The sequence below is a fragment of the Notechis scutatus genome, chromosome 2, assembly GCF_049901735.1.
Source record: "Notechis scutatus isolate UNSWTSFEM ecotype Mainland chromosome 2, rNotScu1.2, whole genome shotgun sequence".
In the NCBI taxonomy this organism is placed as follows: Eukaryota; Metazoa; Chordata; class Lepidosauria; order Squamata; family Elapidae; genus Notechis; species Notechis scutatus.
This window is the reverse complement of record NC_142010.1, coordinates 111103737-111128042: the sequence shown is the minus strand read 5'-3', so window position 1 is coordinate 111128042 and position 24306 is coordinate 111103737. Positions and strand designations below refer to the sequence as shown.

Below are 24306 nucleotides of genomic sequence, written 5' to 3'. Positions count from 1 at the left end.
AAGGTAGGTAGGCAATGAAGCACTTTATATGACTTTTAGACCTGAAAAAAAGGTTAGTTAGCTTCCATTACTCTCGTTGTCTAAAATTATTATACCCTAGAAAAGGGTATTTTTATTGATTTAATGGATAATAAAGCAGTTTATCTATTGTATAACTTGTTGTTATTCAGTATTTTGATAAATGCAGAGTAATATAATTGATATTCTTTGTAACATAATCTATCCCAAAACAAGACATGTAGCTAGTCTGATGGTAACATTTTTATTTAGCAAGAATAATTTTTCTCCAGTGATATAAGCATAATCAAAAATCTGTCCCCCATGAATATCTTGCGGTCTTTCTCTCACATAATGTTGATTGTTAACAAAAGGCTACATAGACATCTTTTTAAAACCATAACCATAACTTTAGGATGGACTCAGGTTTAGGTACAGTAGACCTGATTTTGAATTGCCAGGGCCATGCTGAAGAGGAAAATGAAAAAGCCGCCACTATGGACCAGATTTGATAGGTTTATGCATAACATGCTTTGTAAGAGGGCACTTTTTGTGATATTCATCAAAAATGGTTTCTTAGACTGGAGACAAATTTCTAGCAGCCTAATTGTCAGAAATTATTCATTTGTATTATTTCCTCCCTCCCTCCATAGATAGTACCACATCTGAATTTAGGATATTAAAAACCAGTATCTGTACAATACACCTATCTAATAACTGATAAAGGAAAGGTAAAAAAAATTAAAAAGCTATCATATTACTCACCAGGCTCCAAAAGAACAGCCAGTTTTTTTTATTGCAGCATAAATTCTCAATCATATTACTAATGATGAATCACTAGGTTTATAGAATTGAATCTGAAGAACGTCATTATCATATAAAGAGGGCCAAATGTCTTTTTATCAGAAAGATCTGAAAGTGCATAATGACTATCCTGGAAATATTTTTCCCCCATCTAGCATCTATAAAAACTATCAGAAAAGCACCTGCTCTAACAATTTCCAAATTCCGCATATGTGTAGAATATATGACAAGTGTTCCATACTGTCTGGTCCTTCACTTTTTAGACAGAAAATATTCTTTTTAGCTAGAAACTCCCTTTTTTCAGTCTTTGTTGATTTCAAATCAACTGCTGATTTCGTCTCGAGAGAATCGGGGGAAAAATCCAAGAGGGTCCTCTTGATTGGAAAACTCTATATAAAATCCATGTTAAAAGTGTTACTAGAGCACATTCAAAATGCCAAAGCCAGTTTGCCAGTGGTAACTTTGGTGAATCTACTTCTGATTGGTTATCATGTCTCTTTGTCATTGATATCTATGTGATTGATTTAAACGTCTGAAATGAAACTGAAAGCTGTGTATGATGGCTTTCCCAAAGGTGTACTGTACTTGATAGTGGTAGTGATTTTAATATTATAATAGCAGGCTGTGGTTTGGACTAGTACAGTCTTAAAACTTCTGGGGTTTTGGTTTTTTTGAAAATTTTATTTGGGTTTTCACAAAAACAAAATACAAATAAAACATCTTTTTTTGAAAATAGCATGGTCCCAGGTTATCACTTCTTCCTACAGACACAAAACTCAATTTCATGCTCATTTTTATATTCTATTCCATATCTTATTACCGTTTTATATTTTTCTACATAGTTTTTCCCCCTCTTTTAATTTTCTCAACTTTGTTTTAATTATCTCATCTCAATTCTAATCATTATATTTATACTTTTGTCTGTCCTGTTACAATTTCATATTATCTTTTCTTCTTAAGCAAATTTGTCCCTGTAGTTACCAATTAGAGTAAGGCACCTTTATATCCTTTAATTTTATCCATTCAAACTCTTATTTAAGCTTCAATGTATAGCTTTAAGATTATAGCATTCAATATAATACATAACTTCCAATCGGGTTCTGCTTGGTACATTCTTAAAATAGACACTATATTCTTAAAAAGAAAAAATGATATATATATATATATACATATATATATATATATATATATACATACATACATACATATACATATATATATATATATATATATATATATATATATATATATATATATATATATATGTGTGTGTGTGTGTGTGTGTGTGTGTGTGTGTGTGTTTTCTGAGGTTCTCGCTGGTATTTATGTGGATCTTTGGTTATTCGGGTTTCTCCCGCGTAAGATTCAAAGTATCTAGAGCAGCGTTTGTGAGGTCCCACTGCCATCTTCAGGCTGGTGCTTTCGGCAGTGCCAGTGCAAGCAGGCACTGGCACTAGCGAAAGCACTAGCCTGAAGATGGCGAGTGGGACTCCTCGCACGTTGCTCAGATACTTTGAATCTTACGCGGGGAAAACCCGAATAACTAAGATCCATATATATATATATATATATATATATATATATATATATATATATATATATATATATATATATATATATATATATGTGTGTGTGTGTGTGTGTGTGTGTGTGTGTGTGTGTATGTATATGTAAATAAAACACATTCCATTCCAATTCAATTCTATCATTAATATGCATTAAAATCTTAACATCTTTCACATTTCTTTTCAATTGAATATCATACTTCCTTGGGAACACTTATAAACTTTCCATGGTTAATTCTTTTTTTTCCATATTTCTTACTTATATTTTTTATAAATCATTACTAATAATTAAAAATGTTCCCTTTTAATTCTCTCAATTATTTTAATTCATTTATTTATTAACAAACATCCCACTACATTACAATAAATATTTTATCCATCATCATATTTTTTAAAATTATTTCTATTTATAATATAACAATGCTATCTTATGTACCTTTGCAGAATCCCTTTTACAATTAAATTTTCACCCATTATCTCTAAACAAACTTGTGGTTACAATCCTTATATCTTTTCCCTGTTTCTCCATTTCTTGTTTCTGTCTTTTACAACTTCTTTTCCTTGCCTTCTTCCCCCTCTTCTTCCCCCTCCCCTTTTTACCCCCTCGTCTCTCTACTTCTAACTCTCATCTGTAATCCCCTCTTCTGTTGCTTTCTAATATTATACTTATCTTTCAAATTGTCCTTCTTTTTGGTTGTTTTTTCTAGTCTTAAACCTTTCACTCTCTTTCCCCCCCTTTTCTCCCCCCACTTAAAATTATTTGATCATTAAAGATGGCTTCTTCTTTGTCCCAATCTTCTTGTTCTGCAAGCGTTTCTTGTTGCTTCTCATAGTTCCAGATCTCCATTTCTAAGAATTGAAACATGAAGCCAAAAGAACTCCCTTCTTGTGCATCTTCTTTTCATTTTTTTAAGTTCCGTTTTCAGTTCTTCTAAGAGTGATGCCATTTTAAAAACTTTTAAACAACCACCCAGTTAATTTTAGTCATCTAGATGCAAAAACCAAAAATCACCAAGTAATCCAAATAATCCAAGGCTGTTTCTACTTGCTTCTTTTTTCTACTTTCTCTTAATGGGGTTCTATTATTTTGTTTCCATTAAAATGTATCTTTGAGGAATCCATTAAAATGTATCTTTGAGGAATCTTATTAAAATTTCACTGTGAGTTCCTTTTAATTACAGTTCCATTCCTTAATTCCAGGCAGTCTCCTCCATTTTTCCAGATCCTGCCCTTCTATTCTTTTTTTCTCCTTTCCAGCTTTTAAAAACTTTTAAATGTCCAGAAATCTTTATTATCCCTTTGACTTTTATTTTCAGCTTAGATGCCTATTAATGTCAAAGTGGACTTTTTTTTTCAATTTCTTGCTTAAGTCTCTTAGCTGTCAGTATAAGGAAGGGAAGAAGAAAAACCTAATCCTTTCCCTTCTCTCTCTCCTTCGCAGCTTCAAAATCTTCTTTGGGAACAATGTTGTTAAGTTTAAATTCCAGGGTACCTTATTTGTTGCTTTTGCTGTTTGACCCGGTCAACTAAAACTTTCTCTTCTTATCTTCCTCCTGCACATTCTTTTCCGGTCGAGTTCTTCTTTGTGGTGGCCATTTCTGACCACTGCTGCAACCGCCTTCGGGAAAAGGAGTAATGGCCAGCTGGGGAGGAGAGATGCGGCTCTCCTCAACCCTGCTGGCAGTCTCGCCCCTCTTCACCACTTCTATGGGGTGGCTTAGCCCCGAAACCAGCCGGCTCGGGGCGCTCCAGCAGCGAGCACGGATCGAAGCTTCGGAGAGACGAGGTTTTGGTCTGTCACCGAAGAAGCTCAAACTGGAAGTCTGGGTTTTTTTTTCACTTTCAGTAAAATTCATATCCTCTGGGCAAGATGAACTCTTGAAGGTTGATTTTATTTAGGAGAACCTTGTATTTTTTATGTGACTAATGGTTTTGATATGTCTCAAATCTCCAAAGGCTACAGTTAGTTTTAGTTCTAAGTTTTAATCCACGTTTTGGCTGCCGCTATATTTTAATTAAAAGGGGTTATTGGTCCAATTGGAGGGGGGATTATATCTGTTTCTAGTAATTTTCTATTGGTCAAATTTAACCAAATGAGTCCGGTATATTTTTCCTTTAAAATATGAAAAGATACAGGAGTCAATCCAAACACTAGAAGAAGTAATTAGTGTATATAGTGGTAGTGTTTTTAAATAAATTCTTTAAAATGCATTGGCATACATAATGTTTGTACATAATGGAGTGCCATAGATATAGGCTTTGCTTTTCCTGTTCCTGGATTTCCATATACTTCATACAGAACTTTGAGGAAGAGAGTAGAATAGAGTAGAACTGAAGATGTTTTCAAGGGGAAAGAGGGGAAAAAACCAAGAAAGTCCAGTTGACTTTTGGAAAAGCACCTTTGGGCCTATCATGACCTGGATGATTGAGAATCTCCATAGACAGAATGGAAGAGGACTTGGCAGCGCAAGGAAACAACAGCCAATCCCTGGCCGTCACCACACCAATCAACCTGTAGGATTGCACGACATAATTAGGATGCATAGAATAGCCCAAAACATACATTCCAGTAGAAAGAAGTTCTCTGAAGATGTCTATGGAAATTCTCAGTCGTCCAAGTCATAGTTCAGCTCTGACTGGATGATGGGGAATGGAAGGATTCCTTGTAGATGGGCTCCTTCATGAATCTGAAAGCTCAGAAGACTAAACCTCTGGTCCCGGTGATTGACTCAGATTGGATCTTGTAGAGTACACGTTTCTTTTTTAGATTAACTGCAGGCAGGAGGAATTTCCAAATGTTAATTATAATACCATAATTTATTAAGATAAGTAGTTCATATTAATTAACTTTGTAAATTATGGTTTGCAGCTGATTTATTTCTATAGCTTTGTACATTGAACAAAATCTAACACTTGTATTGGAAAGAGAAGGCCACTGTGGCCAAGGAGATCTTAAGTTGGTTTCTATTTATCGTTCAAATTAACTCAGTGAATGAGATGCTTCCCTTTAGTCTTTTCAAAAGGCTACAGTAGTGATCTTCCAAAATCATGACTATTAAAATATTTTCAAATTAAAAGTAGGACTAAAACTGAAGCAGTTCAAAGTTCTGCTTTTGATTAAATTGGCATGAGATCTCCAACTAGAAGTGTGTGCGGGGTGTACCTGCAGTGAGTAAGAAACACAAACTTCATGTGCATTGTGGTACCAAATTCAGACTAGAAGAGTGCAGTTAGAACAATATAGCCCTTAAAATTAGAGAAGCTGCTCCTCAGTAAATTTACAGTAAATTTATTTTATGGGTTACTTGTTCTAATATAAGGAAATGGGAACTAGGAGAGATTTCCACACAGTTAAAAACTGGTGCCCAAGAAAATTAGAGAGCGTTGAACCTTTTTGTCAAATGATGTAATTCCATTTGCTACGTTTCTCTTCTGTGTAACTCCTGGTAAAAATACATACTCATTGGTTGAATCAGTAGTTGAAATTTCTACCTATACTGCTATATTTGAGAATAGACTAGAACCTATGTTCATCATAGGTTCTGGATTCCAACAAAAGACAAACACAAAGAAGGGGTGGAAAGGTTGTTATTTTTCCTGCCTTGTTTGTGCGATTCTCAGGACAATCTGTTTCTGATGGGATCATTGGGCTTTTAAATTTTTGTTTACTAGCCTTTGTACACAGCAATGTATACTTAGCCATGATGAGAACAATAAAAGATAATGATAACTGCATTTTAATTGTTCTTTCCCTTTGAATAGAACAGGAACAGTTTCTTATTGTGACAGCCAGTTTTGTGTAGCCGTTAAGGCATCAGGCTAGAAACTTGGATGAGTTCTAGTCCTATCTTGGGCAGTAAGCCAATTGGATAACCTTGGGCTAGTCATTTTCTCTCAGCTCCAGGAAGGAGGCAATAGCAAATCACTTCTAAAAGGCCTTGCCAAAAAATTGCAGGGACTTGTCCAGGCAGTCTTCAATTATGAATGCAAACGTACTTGATATGTTAGATCTTGTTTTAAAATATGGAGATGGGTAGTCAGTCTCCGGCTGACATCATTGCAAACTCTTTTTTTCCCCATTTTTTTGGAAAATGCTCAGGATCCAAAATTTATGCTTAGATAATTATAGGCATCTTCTAAGACAGAGGTCTCCAACCTTGGCAACTTTAAGACTTGTGGACTTCAACTCCCAGAATGCCTCAGCCAGCTTTGCTGGCTGAGGCATTCTGGGAGTTGAAGTCCACAAGTCTTAAAGTTGCCAAGGTTGGAGACCTCTGTTCTAAGAGGCATCCATATCTATGAGCATGAAAAGGAAATGGCTTCTTTTAAAATGATGTTGCCATTACTTGTTTTCAAAGTTAACATTGACCATACCTTTGTTTGATTTTGACAATTTTGATTTTTGGCCTGCTAGTTTAATATATCTTAAATATCAAATTGTAAAATTTCCCAGATTTTATGTTTTGTAGCCTTTATTATTACCCCTGCCTTTATTTTGAAAATTGCCTGTGCAACTGGAATCTCAGTATAGGGACAGCTTTAAATATGTAGTTTGACATTTAACATTTGACTTTAGTACAGTTTGAACGTGTATCATGAATTGTAGACAGTTGTATGGAAAAATAAAGCAGTCAGTGTTTGCTGCAGCAAAATGTTGGAAAGAAAGAAAAGAAAAGAAAAGAAAAGAAAGAAAGAAAGAAAGAAAGAAAGAAAGAAAGAAAGAAAGAAAGAAAGAAAGAAAGAAAGAAAGAAAGAAAGAAAGAAAGAAAGAAAGAAAGAAAGAAAGAAAGAATTCTTCCTATTTATGACCTAAACATTTTTCTAACCATGCAACTTTTTTTAGGAAAAAAAAACTATATAAAGTTATTTAACTTTCTTTAGTGATTGAAAAAAGGTCTTAAAATCCCTTAGAGGTTCTTTAGAAAAGGTTATGTTGATATCATGGATTTGGCAGAGCCAATTTCCAAATTTACTGAACATTGGCCTTCTAAAACAAAATCCCCTGCTATGCCCACCTGAAATAGAAATAGTAGTATTTGTGACTGTCATATTGCTAGGCAACAAATGGGCAGTGTTTCCTATTTGAATGGTGCCATGCTAGACAAACCCTGGATATTAAAAATCTTGGCAAATTATAAAAGACCTGCTACTGCTCCCAGTTAAATTCATTAAATTCTTATTAAATTCATTTAATAAGAATTTGTGCTTTTATACTTTTCTTTTTTCTTCATGTCCCTTGCACCCTTCCTCCTACTTTCTCATATTTTGCATTTAATATTTCAGGAGTGTTCTGAGTAAATTCTTCTGTTTGTAAACCATAAAGCTGAGCTATAACAGCCTTGGTGCTGTCATACTATCAGCTGGATCTAATCAGTCGTAGGGCCGGAAGTCCTGTTCTCTTCAAATACATTCAAGTTCATATCTGTACGGTCTTGCCTACAAAAATGTGTGAACAATTTTTTTCTCAATAATGATTTCAACATTGGGTTAAAATTGGGTTCTCTGCAAGTTATTAACTTTAGTCTCATTTGTGAACACTAATCCAGTAGTTTTATTTTAATCAGTTAAACAGACAACCTATAGGTTTCCCATATTATAATGAGAATCTATATTGTTACTGCCAACTGTATCATACATGTCAGTAAATTCCATTGTTTTGCTTGTCAGAAATAGTTTTTTTTTCTTTTTTCTGTATTCAACTGCTGCACTGATCGATACTTGATATCTCATGAATGATGACATTATGAGGGTGGGAGAAAAGTTTCTTTATTCGTTTCTCCATAATCACGCATAACTGATATCCAGACAATCATATCCCTTTTATTTGTCCTTTCCTTAAGCCTAAAAACAACCCATTACCATAATCTTTTTTCAAAAGCTCTTACTCTCTAAGAATTTTATCCATTTCTGACTCTTTTTTGGGGATGTGGAGAACAGAAAAGTAAAACAATATTTCTTCACGCCTACTAGCTTTTATACTTCACTCCTAAGGATTATCATGATGGAACTTTCCTTTTTTTTTTTTTACAGCAACCAAGCCTTGGGTTATTAAACTCATTAAGCTATCCACCATAATTCCATGTCACTTTCCTGTTAAGTACCATCATCTCAGACCACGTGAGCATATACATAAAGTTAGATTGCTTTGCTGCGTTGTGCAGCATCTTACCCTGAAATTTGAATACCTCATTCTCCCAATTTGGAAAGATATTTTTTCAAGCTCTTTGTTTCCCCTTTTTATTATTTCAAATCAAACCTAAATTTGGCACTGGCCTTCTGACAGCAACGTAAATTGCATTAAAGTTCAAAGACATTACTGGAATAATAGTTATTGCATTCACTTGTAAAATTTCATGAGATGATACATTGGGAATATGGTTGATCCTGATTTTCTACAATTCACTTGATGTTTAACCTTTTTTGTTCTAAATTTAGGCTCTCGGTTGCACATGCTAAGCATTTGTATTGTGAGCCTCTGAGTAGCAATTTATTGCATAAACTTGGGTAATAAACACTCTACATTCAGGAATTCACAAAGTCTCAATACCATACAGGCTTTTTGCTAATCTTTTGTTGTTGTTTTCTTCTTTGCTTGCACTTAGGACTTTTCAGAACTAGAAAAGAGGGATCCCCAGGAGTTAGTTGGTAAGTACTATAAAAATATTGTTTTACCTCACCTTGTTTTTCTTGAACAATTAATGCTATCTGTATTTTCATACAATTTCGTTCTCACTATAAAATCAGGCAAGGTCAATGGATAGAGGTGAATGAAGAAAGGCTCCACAGCCTGGGCCTAACTTTTGCAAGATGGCCATGTACCATAATGGACTCCTTTTTCTTCCCTGGGACCTTTTTTCCGTCTATTCATGTTTTTTCTTCTTTGTTTGAGTCTGCTCAAGTACATGCTTATTCATAACTCTTCACAACCAGCTACTTTTCGTCCTTTGTATAAGAATTATACCGCTGGCAGCTATAATTCTCATTTTTCTTATGCAATCATTTCTTTTTCATGCTTGTTTCTTTCCCATTCATCCCAATTATTCCTTATTTCCCTCAAATGGCTACAGAAGGCAATAGTTATCTTGCCCATCTACTATAGCAAGGTGGTTGGGTTTTTGTTTGTTTGTTTTTTGCTCAAAGACTATAGGTGAACTACAAAAGAACTACCATTCTACCCGCTTTATTTATTTTCTGTTTAATTATTAAATGAACCCATTTTATATCCTTAAATGACACTGAGGAGATAGCTGGGAAAAGTTGCTTGAGGAAAAAAGAAAGAAATCCAAATCTCTTCAGTGGCTACTTGCTCCCACAGATTAATATTTTCTTTCTATAAATGAATTTATGCTTCTTCTTGATGCAGGAATCAAAGACCCAAACAAGTTATCTATAATTTAGGAAGAATAATAGGTACAACACTGAGATTTTATTAGCGCTTATAAAAATTTCCCCCAGTGTTATTAAAGTGATATACAAGAGTTGGGAAAAGAATATTATCAAGAATTAATATTAAAATACGTTGGTTTCATTGTGTATCCCTGAATCCACAAATAAGCTGACTGTATTTCTGTTGCAAAATGTATGATTGATTGGCACATTGATGCTCCTGATATGTCTGTTTTGCTGCTATCAGAAAGTAAGAAAACCTGCTCTGCTTTGCATGAGATCAAAACAGTTTTGGACTGAGGAGAATGCCAGTTTAAAATCCATTGCTCCCTTTTGTTTCTGCAAAGATTTTTGTGCACATGGAATACTTAGGTGCAACAGCCAGGCATAAAGTAGGCAATTCCATTTTATGAAAGACTGGCTGACCCCTGCTTTTTTACCACTTATTCCTTCATTAATATTGCTTATTAAAAATGTATGTATAAGCATAATTTTGCAATATAGTTAAAGCAGAGGACCATTTCAACATGAGAGATATGCACAATAGTCTCGTATTTTCTCTTTTAGCTTGAGCATGTTTCCTTCGAAAATTAAATGTTTAGGCTTTTGTTCTACTCTGGCTTCTTATGATAGTACTACAGTTAGGTTTCGCGGTTGTTGTTTTTTGTGCAGATACCCATGCTGCTCGAGGCAGCTTACATGATGATTTCTATTTATTTTACACCTTACAAAGTGATCCTGTAAGATAGATTGCTCTGAGGGAAGATGGGCATCCCAAAGCTATCCAGTGAAGTCTGTGGCTAACCCGGAATCTTCAGCCTATATGGTACCAGTCCAGTCCAACCCCACTTAATCAACACTATAAAGAACTAGGTTTTTCCCCTCCCTTAATAATACTTCCAACCATATACATATATACGCCTACACTTTAATATACATATATGAACTGAACTGCTGGCAGTGGTGCCCAAATTAAATGCCATCTTCCAAACACCAGAGTCATTGAGAAATGACAATGATGGGAGATTAGAGCCCCAACACATTAGACTGTAGCATGGTCAGTGGCTCGATGAAAATATATAAAAGGAAAAGGGATTTCAGAACTGCCATATAAATTGGGGGAGGAAGGCAGAAATAGCTTTAGAGAGGCAGCTTCGCCTTTCTCAGGCTGGCACTCAATTCCTCTCCCTTTCTTTGTGACAGCCCAGCGTGCGTGCCATCGGGACTCAAGGGTGGGGGATGGACAGCTGCCAACTCTCTCTCTCTCTCTCTCTCTCTCTGTGTGTGTGTGTGTGTGTGTGTGGAGGGTAGTTCCGGCTATCTCTGGCCTCCGCTCGGTTTTAAAGTCGCTTGGCCGGTTCCCAAGTCGCAGCGCTGGCGCTGGCCGGGAGACGGCGCCGGGTGGAAGCTTCGGTGCAGGGAGGCAGATCTTTCTCTCTTAAGCGGGGAGGGAGGAGGGGACAAGAGGAGGGACGGACGGGACGGGACAGGGGCGGGAGGAGGCGCTCGCCTTCTTCCACCGCCCACGGACCCTTTCTTCCCAAGGGGACCCTGGAAAGCAGCTCGGGAGCCGGGTGGCCCTGCCCAGGGGGTCCCATCAGGAACTTCCTGAGGACACCCCCCCGCCCCAAGCACAGCCCTCCCGGTCTTTCAAAGAGGGAGGGAGAAGCGGGAGGAGCAAATTGCCGCCCGCCCCGCTGCCCAGAAGGAGGGGCGCCACAGTCCACCCCCACCTTCTCCCCCCACTCCCCGGGCCATTCGCGGCTCGGGGCTGGCTGGGCCGAAGCGGCCCGCCAGAGACCCTCCAGCTCCACCCCCACCCACCTCCAGATTGGCCTCCGCCAGCGCCCGAGCCGGGCGGAGGGTGGGTGGGTGGGTGGGAGGAGGAGGAAGAGACTTCGGCTGGGCTTGAAGGGGCTTCGCAAGTTGCGGAGCTCCGCCCCGTCGCTCTTGCACCGAGTGACAATGTATTTACCGGCGTATAAGGGCGACCCCCCCACTTGGAGGCATGTTTTTAGGGCAAAAAGTGGTCTTATACGCCCGGCAAATCTGGACACATATATACGCCTACACTTTAATATACATATATGAACTGAACTGCTGGCAGTGGTGCCCAAATTAAATGCCATCTTCCAAACACCAGAGTCATTGAGAAATGACAATGATGGGAGATTAGAGCCCCAACACATTAGACTGTAGCATGGTCAGTGGCTCGATGAAAATATATAAAAGGAAAAGGGATTTCAGAACTGCCATATAAATTGGGGGGAGGGGAAGGCAGAAATAGATAGGAGTGGGCCATAGCAGAGCATGAATGCATCAGTTTTCATAAGCTGAACACAAAACAGTTGAAAATGATCAATGGCCCTGGAATAAAGAGAAAAAAATGGAAGTTTTAACAAGTTGCCGAAGGGGAAAAATAGTAGATCGAGTGTTAATTGAACAGGCATTTGATTTGGGCAATGAATATGTGGTTTGACTTATGAGTGATCTTGGAGAAATAACTTTGAAATCATTTATCTGAAGTTAATTTGCAGAAGGCTAATTGGCCTGCTTTCTCTTGAACTTGGGCAGCTCCCACTCCATGGAGCAAAAGGCAAGTTTAAGTCTCATTGTATGCCTTCTGTAAAGTGTGAACTATATTTCTATAATATATAGCCATAATGATTTACAGTATCTTTTTAGGAATCGTTTTATGATTGACTGCACCTAGATTGCCCGTGTCTTAGTCTGCAGCCATGTTATGCTAGCATGTTTAAACCATTCATAAAATGGTTGGGAAGTTTTGAGCTAGAAGTGAAAACACACCCTGTTCTTCTGTGCTCTGTAAAGATAAGATGCAAGCAATAGGATCACACTTTAGAGCACAGATCTGGATAATGTTGATGCCTTTTCTGCAACTCGTGTTGCAGAATTTCTGGTACTCTTCTATAGGGATGACCTGCAAAAATAATCAACCTTATTTTGCTTTAGGAAATTATTAAAAATAGAACTATTCTCAGTGTCGCTGTGTACATTACTGCAAATCTACTGATTGTTTCTATGATTTTTATTGAACGGCTTTAGTTTCCTTATGATTACTTACTGGGGGGGGTGTAATTGTGTTGTTGATGTTTTGTTACTGCTGTAATTGTAACATCTGTCAGTTCTTTGGTTGAAATAAATAACTAGTAGGTTGCTACACAGAAAGGCTTTTTCTCTGAGAAAACAGTTGATTCCAAATGGTTGCTATAAACCTTATTTATTGTATTCATCCATCCATAGAGGGAAAGCTTGAAAACGAATGAAGAACTCAGTTTTCAGAAAATGCTGTAAAGGCATAATGTAATTTCCCTGTGAGGCACAAGGAAAGGTCTGTAATTGATTTGATGAGAAACTGCACCTTATTAGCGGGTGGCAGAAGTATAGGTAGTACTCGACTTACTACTATTCATTTTAGTGTCTGTTCTAAGTTAAAATGGCACAGGAAAAAAATGACTTAAGACCAGCTTTTACACTTACGACCACTGCAGCATCTCCACGGTCACATGATCAAACTTTGAAAGCTTAGCAACTGGTTCGTATTTATGACCGTTGCTGCGTCCCAAGGTCATGTGATCCCCTTTTGCAACCTTCTGACAAGCAAAGTCAATGGGGAAGCCAGATTCACTTAACAACCGTGTCACTGACTTAACAACTACAGGGATTCACTTAACATCCATGGCAATGAAAGTCGTAAAACGGGTCAACACAACTGCCTCTCTCCGAAACAGAAATCTTGGACTCTGTGGTGGTCATATATTGAGGACTACTTGTACCAATAAGATGATGAAGGCTTTTGGTTTGGAGAAATGCAGGATGATACAGCTCTGTAGAGTCCCTTTAAGAGCAGGGGAGGTTTTGTGTCTTTGAATCAGACTGGACTCCTGGCTACTGCCTGGGCAAGGTCCTGTAGTTTTCTTAGCAAGGTCTTGGCAAGATTTATCATGGCCTGCTTCCTAGGGCTGAGAGTGACTGGCCAAAGTCACCTGGCTGGTTTTGGGCTTAGACGCGGCTAAAATCCATGCTCTCCCAGCTTCTAGCCTGGTGCTTTGACCCCTAGAAAAGATTCTCTCATGTCAGGTGGTTAGGTAGCATATCTCTGCAGTGTCAGCATATTTCTTATACTGCTGATGTTGGATTATTTAATGGTACATTTCTAACTCCAGTCAAGTCCCAGCTTATTAAAGTGGCTTGCATTGCCTTAGTCAAACCTTTTGTCAAAACCATAGCTGCAAGGTATAGATAATTATTTATTTTGCAAATATGCTTGTTGCCCTCATAGAGATGAGTCACGTCTAGAGTCAACATCCTGGATTCCCAGCACAGTAGACTGGAAAGCAGCAAGGGTACCACACCCTGGCAGGGGTTGCAACCAGTGTCACTCATTGGGCTTCGACAAAAATAAAATTTCATCTTTGCCAAAATCCCATACATGTAGAATACATAAATGTCTACCGTTGCATCCTGGCATTGTGCTCCTTTTCAAAGGAAAGATACTGGAGTGAAAATACCAGATGTAATTACCCTTTGTTTTCTTCTTTCTATATACTGTAATAATCTTAGGCTTATCCAGTTGATTGAAATACCCATGCTCTCCCTACAGATGCTTTCCCTACCCCACTAATTTCTTTTTAATACATATTACAACCTTTTTCTCTCTGGGATTGTCTTTCTCTTAAAGGACTAGTATAATATGTTACCTAGTGTGCTAAATTGATACAGAAAAACCCAGCATCGATTTACCCACTGGGCCAAGGAACACCTAGGTGACTTGAGGCACCCATTAATAAATGAGCATAGAATACACCATAATCGAGAATTACTATCTGCTGTTTAGTATTTGCTATTTGATTGTTAAGTCGTAGGCTATTTCTGTGTGATTTCTCTGAACATGCCTTCATTTTTTTATGTAAAATGGTAGTAAGGAGAAGTTTTAGATGAATTGAAAGCTTGTGGCACACAGTAAATATACACTTAAGTTCTCCATTCTCCATTGATTTCAGAATGTAAGTAATACATTCAGGAAAATCCCTTATGGAATTTTTTTTTAAAAATCCTTATCTTGTCCCAGGTATTGGACTCTTCTCTAATCTCCAATATCAAGAAACATCATTTGTGTTTTGCTTTTTGCCTCACGGCCCCTATTGAAGCGCACTTCTTAATTAAAAACAATCACCAGACTCTCACAACAGTAGCTGTAATCTGCAGCTTGTTGTCAGTAGGTTCTGGAACCAGTTTGCGTTTCTCTGGAGATGTTGGCAAGATTTCTTTTCTCATAAAAACACATTCTCTGGAAATGTCAAAGAACATTTCTTTGTCACTTGTGACTGCTGGAGAATTCAACCCTGCATACCATCCTAAAAGAAACTATAATTGAGGAATTGTTCCAATTATAGCATCTTCAACAAATTTCCAAAGCTTGTTAGTAGAACAGAAATTCAGATGCATGTATGACCTATATATCACAATGGAGGCCTGGCTGAGAGTCACTATAAGTAAGCTACATACAGAATTGTGGCTTTACCTTTACTTAGGTTTTTTTTTTTTTCCATAGACAACAGATAAAGGTAATAAAGATGCAATCTACCAGGAGGTTCGGCAGTTAGTACTATTAAAATGGTAAAAGCGTATGAAAAGAGGTTTTGTTCTTTTCTGTGAACTGCCCCACCCTATCATGTTCTTTATAGTAACAATTGAAAATTGAGCAAAAACATTTTGTTCACAAATGAACTTTTCAGACTAGAGACAGAGCCTCATGCCGAGGGGAGAACTGGAGTGCAGTACACAATGTTGCCTTGGAATAATACACTTAGAAAAGCAGCCATTTTTCTGTTGCCCATAGTCTATACACAATCCTCCTGAATATTTATCAGATTATGCCTTTTGCAATGTGTTTTAAATGAGGAATATCAACAGACATCTTGTAGCACGTTGAGGCTCTCACATTTTAGTCCAACAATCACACCCTTGATTAACAAATGACTTAGGGAAAATACACAAACAGGTTGCCTATATATGGGAAAACTTCTGAATTGACCATCTGTCATACTGAAGACCGTTTAATTTATGTATTTATTCATAAAACAAATTTAATGAATTGGATGACTGCAGGCAGCTTGCAAAATTATAGGTGATGAAATGTAAACGTTGGCTATATAACGCCACCAGTAGTCCTGATCCCTAAAATATTCAATTAGTATGAACCGCAGCTTCTACTAACTCTAGCCAAAGTGTCCAATAAGAAGTGGAGATTGGGAAAATTATAGTTATACAGTTATATAGTTATATACAGAGAAAAGTGTATTGTATGGGTGCTTATTTATCAATTAAATTACTTTCCAGATTTTAGGAACTGCTTGTTTGGATTATATATTGTTAATATCACAATGCAACTTTTACGAATAAACTTAATTTGCTGTAACTTCTAATTCTGATGGCCTCTTTCTTTCCAGCTTCCTTCTCTGAGCGGGTAAGAAACATGTCACCTGATGAGATCAAAATCCCCCAAGAACCACAAGGCAGATGTTCCAACCACTTACAGGTAAGATTTTCCTTGAATTTTTTTTTTCTTTTTTCTAATCACTAAGGTCTTCTGTATTTAATCACCATCTTAATCTGAGATTCTGCAAAAAGTATCTGTTTCAGGAGTCTTATACAAAGGTCTAACCCTGCACATTTTCTTTCATATTCACTCCTGTTATAATAGCTTTATAATTGTAAAGAGATCCTGTCTGTCAGATGCTATTAAGCCAAATGATGCTGTTATTTGTCACTTGACACTCACGTATTCATCCTGGTTTGTTTGTTTTTAACACAAAGTGGGCTGAAATCATGAATAATATCTAAAACGACAGCTTATTGGTATGGGACTCTGAAGAACACTCTTTGAAGAGGGAAGAATGTATTTGTGTATCAAGATATCTATTGTTTTTTTCCTTTCAAGAGAAGCTATTGCACACTGAACTCTTAAGAGGCCTTTCATATATACTAAGGAAGTGTTTGTACTTTCAGACATGCTACACTCTAGATATAAATTTTTATAGCCTAACCATGCATGTTCTTAGTTTATTAACCAAAATTCCTGTTAATGTGTGACCATGCATAATTGTAATTATAGCTACTGTTTAATGTTTTAAGTTCAAATATTTGTACAAGAGCAGTCTAGTTCACACGCAACAGATTATGAATATTATACTGTTGCAGTGTAATTAAAATGGGGTTGGGGAATCTGTGGCTCTTCAGACATTTTTTAACACAAACCCAAAGTTGCACTAGCTAATATAGCTAATAATGAGAAGATGCTAAGAACTTTAGTTCTTCTTGAGAACCATTGACCTTGTCTTCTGAGAATACCTGGATTTTAATTAAAAACATCTGGAATGTACTAAGTTCTAGATCCCCCATCCCTTGCTTTTGGGGGGGGGGGGGTGTCAATTTACCTTCTCTTTCAATACTATATACCTGACTATTGCCATTCGTTTGCTTATATTCCTATAATTTTTCGTTAGGACAAAATACAGAAGCTATATGAAAGGAAAATGAAGGAAGGTATGGACATGAACCTGATAATTCAAAGGAAAAAAGAGTTCCGAAATCCCAGGTAAGTAGTAGTCTGGGAGCATGTTTGTAGGCCACCAAGCTCAAGCTTGAGTGAATGCCAAATGTTCCTACAGGGGCTTCACCAAGATCATCATATTGACATAATAAACTCAAGCTCTCAAATTTATATGCAACAATGACGACTCAGAGTCCAGAAGTATATACTGTACTACTACTTAGAGAATATATGTGGACTCTTCATGAGTCGGGATTGGACTGAATGGAGGTCAGTTTTTGTTTCTGGAACTGGCTAAAGATGACAACAATTGGTTTCTATGTAAAACATATTCTTTAAGCTTGATCAAAATATGCAAACTAGTTGATGCTTGAGTTCTGCCCCCCCTCCCCCCCCTTGCCTCCCAAAATATATAGTAGGCAGGTACCACCCGCGAGAACTGCATGTGGCCCTGGACAGCTTGTAATGCAGTTCTACAAGATCATAATATAAATATTTTAGAAAAAAGAAACTTGTTATTTGTATGTGGCCCAAGACATTCATCTTCAATGAGCTGCAGTGGTGCAGGGGTTAGAGTGCAGTACTGCAGGCTACTTCTGCTGACTGCCGGCTGCCTGCAATTTGGCAGATTGAATCTCACCAGGCTGAAGGTTGACTCACCTTTCCATCCTTCCAAGGTGGGTAAAATGAGGACCCAGATTGTTGGGGGCAATATGTTGACTAAACCGCTTAGAGAGGGCTCTAAAGCACTGTGAAATGGCGTATAAGTCTAAGTGCTATTGCTATCTTTACTCAGTGCAGCCCAGACAGGCCAAAAGGTTTGACACGTGCCTGTTCTGTAGGTGAACATTTTGTGTTCTGAAATATCATTTCCTATAAATGATTGATGGCTTATTCTTAATAATTCCCCCAGGTTCAGTTAAATGGTTGGCTATGTGTTTTGTAGGCAAGAGATTTGGAACTTTTCATCTATAGAAGTGGAAGGGCAATAGCAGATAGATAGCATTGCGTAGTCATGGAAAGTTTCAGCCTTGATTTCCGCATTCCTTGTCCCACTGACCTCTGAGAAACAAATTAGAGTCACATTCTTTTTAGTGTGTTGTCAAAACTTCCTGAAAATAATATAACTAATATAATGCAATATCAATTTTGAGCATAAATATGTCTTAACACACACTGGTTTACTCCAAGCCAGCCAGAAACTATTCAGTGATTTGAAATGGGACATGAAATAATGGAAATAATATGTTGCAATGCTTCATTTCAGCATCTATGAAAAGCTGATCCAGTTTTGTGCAATTGATGAACTTGGCACTAATTATCCAAAGGTAAGTAGATTTAAAAGACTGGACCGACCACAGCTTTTTATAAATTATTTCCCATTTAGGTTGGAGGATTATATTCTTTTCTGATTAGGAACAGCTTCTTATTTTGTGGCATGAGAAAAATTATTCACCATTATTATGAATTATTCTTCTTGTACCTAGGACTAAAAATAAAATAAAATAAATAAAGATGAAGCTGTAGAACCATTACTTTCCAGAATTTGTGGTCCATTGTAATTCCCACTGTCACAGCACAATTTGATATACTCACTGCCTTGAGTTATATATAAAAAAGACAAGATAAAAAAACAGCACAATCTTTTATGACAGTATGATTCTAGATTTTATCTGTTTAAAGACATCCATAAATTTATAAGCTATTCTTAACTAGGATGTGAAATCGGGGTTTCTTTTCCTTAAATATTGCATAATTTAAAATTTACAAATGTAACAGGGATTTTTTTCTGTTTTTCTTTTAGGACATGTTTGATCCTCATGGGTGGGCTGAAGATTCATATTATGAGGCACTAGGTATTGAAGATTTTTCTTCCATGCTTTCTCTAGATTTCTACGTTCTAGTAAAATGAAGAAAATGTGTGGTTAAAATAATGCATTTTCTTTGTGTGCTCTCTGTTTTTCAAAGAGCTCAAAGCATTAGTTATGGCTTTTATTTCCCCTTGAGCTAAATTAGAGGAAACTGGCAGTATTCTGTAATCTAGAGAAGAAGTGTTTTTAATAGATAAGGTTTGATGCTGAAAATATTGAGATACTACTTCTTTTGACCCACATATTTGAATCTGTTGGATGTATTTACTGTTATGTGGCTCTCTTTTCAGCAAAAGCACAGAAAATTGAAATGGACAAGCTAGAAAAAGCCAAGAAAGAGCGAACAAAGGTATCAGTTGCATTTTGGAATGTAAAGAATTAGAATGTTGCATTCCCCAGGTTGCACTTTGATAAATCTGCAGTTAATTAAATTAAGCAAATTAGACATTCTTCTCTTGACCAAAGATGACATATATTTCAAGTATTCCAAAAGCATAGATAAGGGTGAGAAGTAAGTACGGAGATAAATAGTCATGTTTCTATTCCCAATAACCTGGCACTTTCCAACTTTATTTATATTTGTGTGTATGTACAGAAAGTCCTCGACTTACAATTTTCAAAATTGCAATGGCACTAAAAATGACTGTTTTCCATACTTACAACCATTGCAGCATCCCCATGCTCATGTGATCAAAATTCAGATGCCTAGCAACGGGCTCATATTTATGACGATTACAGTGTCCCAAGGCCGTGTGATCACTTTGTTGCCTTCTGACAGCAAAGTCAATGGGGAAGCCAGATTCACTTGAAACTGTGTTACTAACTGAACTGTGGCAAGAATGGTCATAAAAATGGGACAAAACTCACTTAATAGATGTCTTGCTTAGGGACAGAAATTTTGGACTCAATTGTGGTTACAAGTTAAGGATTATCTGTATGCGTGTTTGTTTACCTCAGAACCAATCTGATCGTCCTCCTGTAGAACCCAATATATATTTAGCCAGTAAAGGCCTGGATTTAGTATATATTATCCAAATAGTTAACAAGGTATACATGAGGGTTTCTCAGTGGCATGTTTTGGACCTTGGTTCTTTTCACAGCCATTCAAATTGTTCCTTATATTGTATTGTAATTGCATAATTCTGCCATTTGCCTCCTTCCTGCAATGATCTTGGGCTTGTCAAAGTATGATGAAATTGTTGGGATTTTCCCAGCCACTGAGTTGCCATTGTTAATGCAAATTGTTAAGGTTAGGCTTGAAGAGACATGTTTTCTAGAAGTTCTGATTTCCTTATGTTTTTACTGTTAAATAGTATGGAATTCTAATTAATTAATTGTTTTAAACCCCTTTTATTCTAATTAAGAGAGCTAGTATTTAAATAAGACCGAATAAGATAGAAAATGGAGGAGACTCCCTCTTGTCTACTATTCATGAAGAATCATTATTATTTCCTGGTGCTTATGCATTGAATCTCTGTGATCCTGCCAGAATTGAGAACCGGAGCAAAGATGTGTCCTTAATAATATATATTGGGGGGGGGGGGGCATGTTCTTAATTCCTTTGGATAAAAATCAGAAGCACAGAGTATAATGGCCCTTCCTTTTTTTTTTCTAGATTGAATTTGTAACGGGTACTAAGAAAGGGACAACAAATGCTCCTTCTACAACCACCACAACAGCTAGCACTGCGGGTGGAGGTAAGTGAGAAGTCTAGATTTGAATTGTTGTTCTTCCTTATTTGATGAAGCCCTGCTTCTTCATTTGTCCACCGCTCTTTCAAGATTGTACATCTTGACCCCTGGTCAACCAAGTGATGCTGTTACGTTTAGTGTCTGGAGGTTGTTTAAGTCACATAGTCCTGTCCAAGACTAGCATTCAATGTGGGAGTCTTCCTGGACTTCACAGCCTCTGTTCAATTATCACATGACGACTGTGGACCAGAGGGTCTTCTTTAGGTTCATGGTCTTTACAGATTCATCTGGTATGCTACAAGTTGTACTCTTTCCTGGACTCGGAGGTCCCTTCTTGTGATCACTCAGGCCTGGCCATCTAAGAGATTGCCTCTGTCTTGTTATTTTTGCTTGCCTCATAAGATTTGACACAGTGGATGTGCTTTGTGTCCTAGCTATTAAACACTCCCATCCGACGAGGTCCAGAAGGTGCATCTTTTCTGTGGTAGTGCCTGCCTCCTGGTACCCCCAGGGATTGGGCCGCCCTGACCATGCAGTCCTTTATACATTTTTCAAAAACTGGCCATTGGCCGCAGGCTGCGGGATATGTTGGTGATGTTGATATGTATTGTTGCTTTGGGTTCTGATCCATGTTTCCCCCTCTTAATTTTCTTTATGGGTTTTTGCTGATTTTAATAGTTTGCCACCCAAAGTCGGCTTTGAGTTGGGCAGTCTTATCAATCTAAACACATAAATAAATAAGGTTTCCGTTGATAAGAGTATCCATGAAAGTTTATAGCAATCATTTTGTTAGTCTCAAATGTGTTGATAATGTTGTTGAATTGGAAAACTCATTTGAGATTAATGATTTCCCCCAAGAGCATTTTGAGGTGGGATGGGATGACTTTGAAAGCATTTTACTTTGGGAGGGAAAGTAAATTTGTGATAAAGGAGAATTTTGTCTAACCAAGCCTGTTGAAATTCATGCTTTCTTTCAATACACAGATGCACAGAAAAGGAAAAGCAAATGGGATTCTGCCATTCCTGTGACAACAATAGCTCAGCCCACCATTCTTACAACCACTGCAACATTGCCGGCTGTTGTAACTGTAACCACCAGTGCAAGTGGCTCCAAAACAACAGTAATTTCAGCTGTTGGCACCATAGTGAAAAAGGCAAAACAGTGACAAGCGCAGTAAAGAAACTGATTGAGTGACGGAAGCTTTTTTTTTTTTTCATATTTGACTGACACCAAAATCATTGAATTTGAAATACAGAGGGACGCTCTTTTCCTGATGTGGGAATGAAAGACTGAAAATAGGAAAAAGATGAATGGACTGTCCTATGTATAATGGAATTTTTCTGTGGAAAAAAAGCTTTGCTATGACTGCTTCCTACAGTACTGTGTACAATGCAGAGTCTCCTTGTCAATGTTATACTTCATTGAAAACTGCATTACAATTGTCACTAATGTAAGGTCTTCAGTGTGAAGTGTGAAGCTTTTTAAGAAGATTTTAGAAGAAAAACTGAGTTGGACCATTTAGTAACATTTTTTTTCTGTTTGCCTGCCTCCAAGAATTATAGGCAAGATTCAATACTCCCATCAAAAATTTAAGAAGAAAAAGAATATGTGACAGTTCAGTTTCATGGAGGTCATCATATGGACTAAGATGAGTTATTCCCATGCAATCCTTGTTGGAATGAAGATTAAATGTCACAAATCAGGAACTGGAACATTTTGAAAATAGAGACTTCATATTGGTAGCCCTTCTTGTCTTTGGGGGATCTTCGTGCAGATCTGAACGCAACTGGTAGGAAGGTTTATGTGAACAAGAAATCAAATAGAATCTCTGAATGGTGACATTTTTGTTAGAGTTCTACATAAACATTTTAGATGTCTTTTGTGTATGTGTGATAGTAACGAAGGTTTCAAATAGAGATGTATACAGCTTACTGATTTCAGAACAGAATTTTCCAGAGATTTCCAGAACATTCTGCTCTCTCTCTGGACAATGCTGACCCTCCTCACAAACCATGCCATTTCGGGGGCAGTTAGGCAGTTTCAGAAGTAAATCCTCTGAACCACTACCTATGTTCCCTACTTTCCAACTACATTGTACAATAATGCCATTTTCACCACTGTAATTACAAAAATGCTATCATTTTAAATTTGTATAAGCTTTCTTACTGGTTTGACTTAAACGTTGGAATATAAAAACAACTTTTGAAAATGTGTCTCATTTTTTATTGCTGTCATTTGTTTTACGTTGTAGCTGTCAAATATATATTACGCGTCAGAGCATTCAGTGGATGTTGAATTTCCTTGGACTTGAGTTGGGAAGGGGGAGCAGCATAGATGAAAGTGTTCAGCCAGGTTTTCTTCATTCCAACAGGAAGAAGCTCGATGCTATACATTTAAAATACTTATAGGAGAATAAAGGGCCTCCTTTAATCCAACCATCTGCTTTTTCTTCAGCCATTTGGGTCTCCTTGAAATCCTTCATGCAAGTCGCACATGGATATTACCTTTCAGCCCAAGTTCCTTAGCAACTACAGGTAGTCCTCGACTTACAACAGTTCATTTAGTGACCATTCAAAGTTACAACAGCACTGAAAATAGTGACATGGCCATTTTTCACACTTACGACCCGTTGCAGCATCCCAGTGGTCACGTGATTGACAACTCATATTTATGATGGTTGCAGTGTTCAAGAGTCATTTTATGACCTAACAAGCAAAGTCAAGAGAGAGAGAGCCCGGATTCACTTAACAACCATCTTACTAATTTAACAACTGCAGTGATTCGCTTCACAAATGTGGCAAGAAAAGTTGTAAAATGAGACAAATTCACTTCACAAATTTTTCACTAAACAACCTCAATTGTGGGCTTAAGGTGAGGACTACCTGTATTATTGGCTTGTAATAATAATTAGTAGACGTTAGTGAGTGCATCCTTGACATTACAACAAATAGCTGTTTTTAGCGTCATCCTTTTCTAATCCCCTTCTAGAACATTTGACATTAAAGGCCCTCGCTGTATCTTGAGACAGTATATTTATTTGCACAAGGTTCCTTTTTAATTTTCCATTATTTATGTGGATGATCCTGGGGTTTACATTTAAAGAGAAAGAGGAAATGCAATCTGTTAAATTCAACTGACTTTTTTAAAAAAAAAACTACTTCCATTAAACAATAGTGGACATTCCACAATAGTGGAATGTAAGTAATTGGATCATAGTTCAGAGATACCAAATTCCTCACAAGATTCCTCAGTGCCTTCAGCAATGGCAGAGCGTCCAATCATGTATTGGGAATTAAAAATTCAGGGAAATATTCAGAGAGATATCCACCTTGAAAGTAGCCCATGTTGAACTACAGCACTGTCAGACCTCAGCACTTGACCACAGGAAATGTTTCATGACATTTTTGTCTTATTC

General features: G+C 37.2%; 1 protein-coding gene across 2 annotated transcripts in view; it reads left to right on the top strand.

Annotated features, from left to right (window-relative positions):
- Nucleotides 1-23100, top strand: part of SAP30BP (SAP30 binding protein) — a 41048-nt gene extending 17948 nt beyond the window's left edge. For both annotated transcript variants that reach the window (XM_026667463.2, XM_026667465.2), the window contains 8 exons: nucleotides 8969-9011; nucleotides 16226-16314; nucleotides 17282-17373; nucleotides 18596-18656; nucleotides 19133-19184; nucleotides 19490-19548; nucleotides 20815-20896; nucleotides 21875-23100. In XM_026667463.2, coding sequence (XP_026523248.1) covers nucleotides 8969-9011; nucleotides 16226-16314; nucleotides 17282-17373; nucleotides 18596-18656; nucleotides 19133-19184; nucleotides 19490-19548; nucleotides 20815-20896; nucleotides 21875-22056 — 660 coding nt within the window. In that variant the 3' untranslated portion in view covers nucleotides 22057-23100. The remainder of the gene's footprint in view (nucleotides 1-8968; nucleotides 9012-16225; nucleotides 16315-17281; nucleotides 17374-18595; nucleotides 18657-19132; nucleotides 19185-19489; nucleotides 19549-20814; nucleotides 20897-21874) is intronic.
- Nucleotides 23101-24306: the final 1206 nt, after the last annotated feature.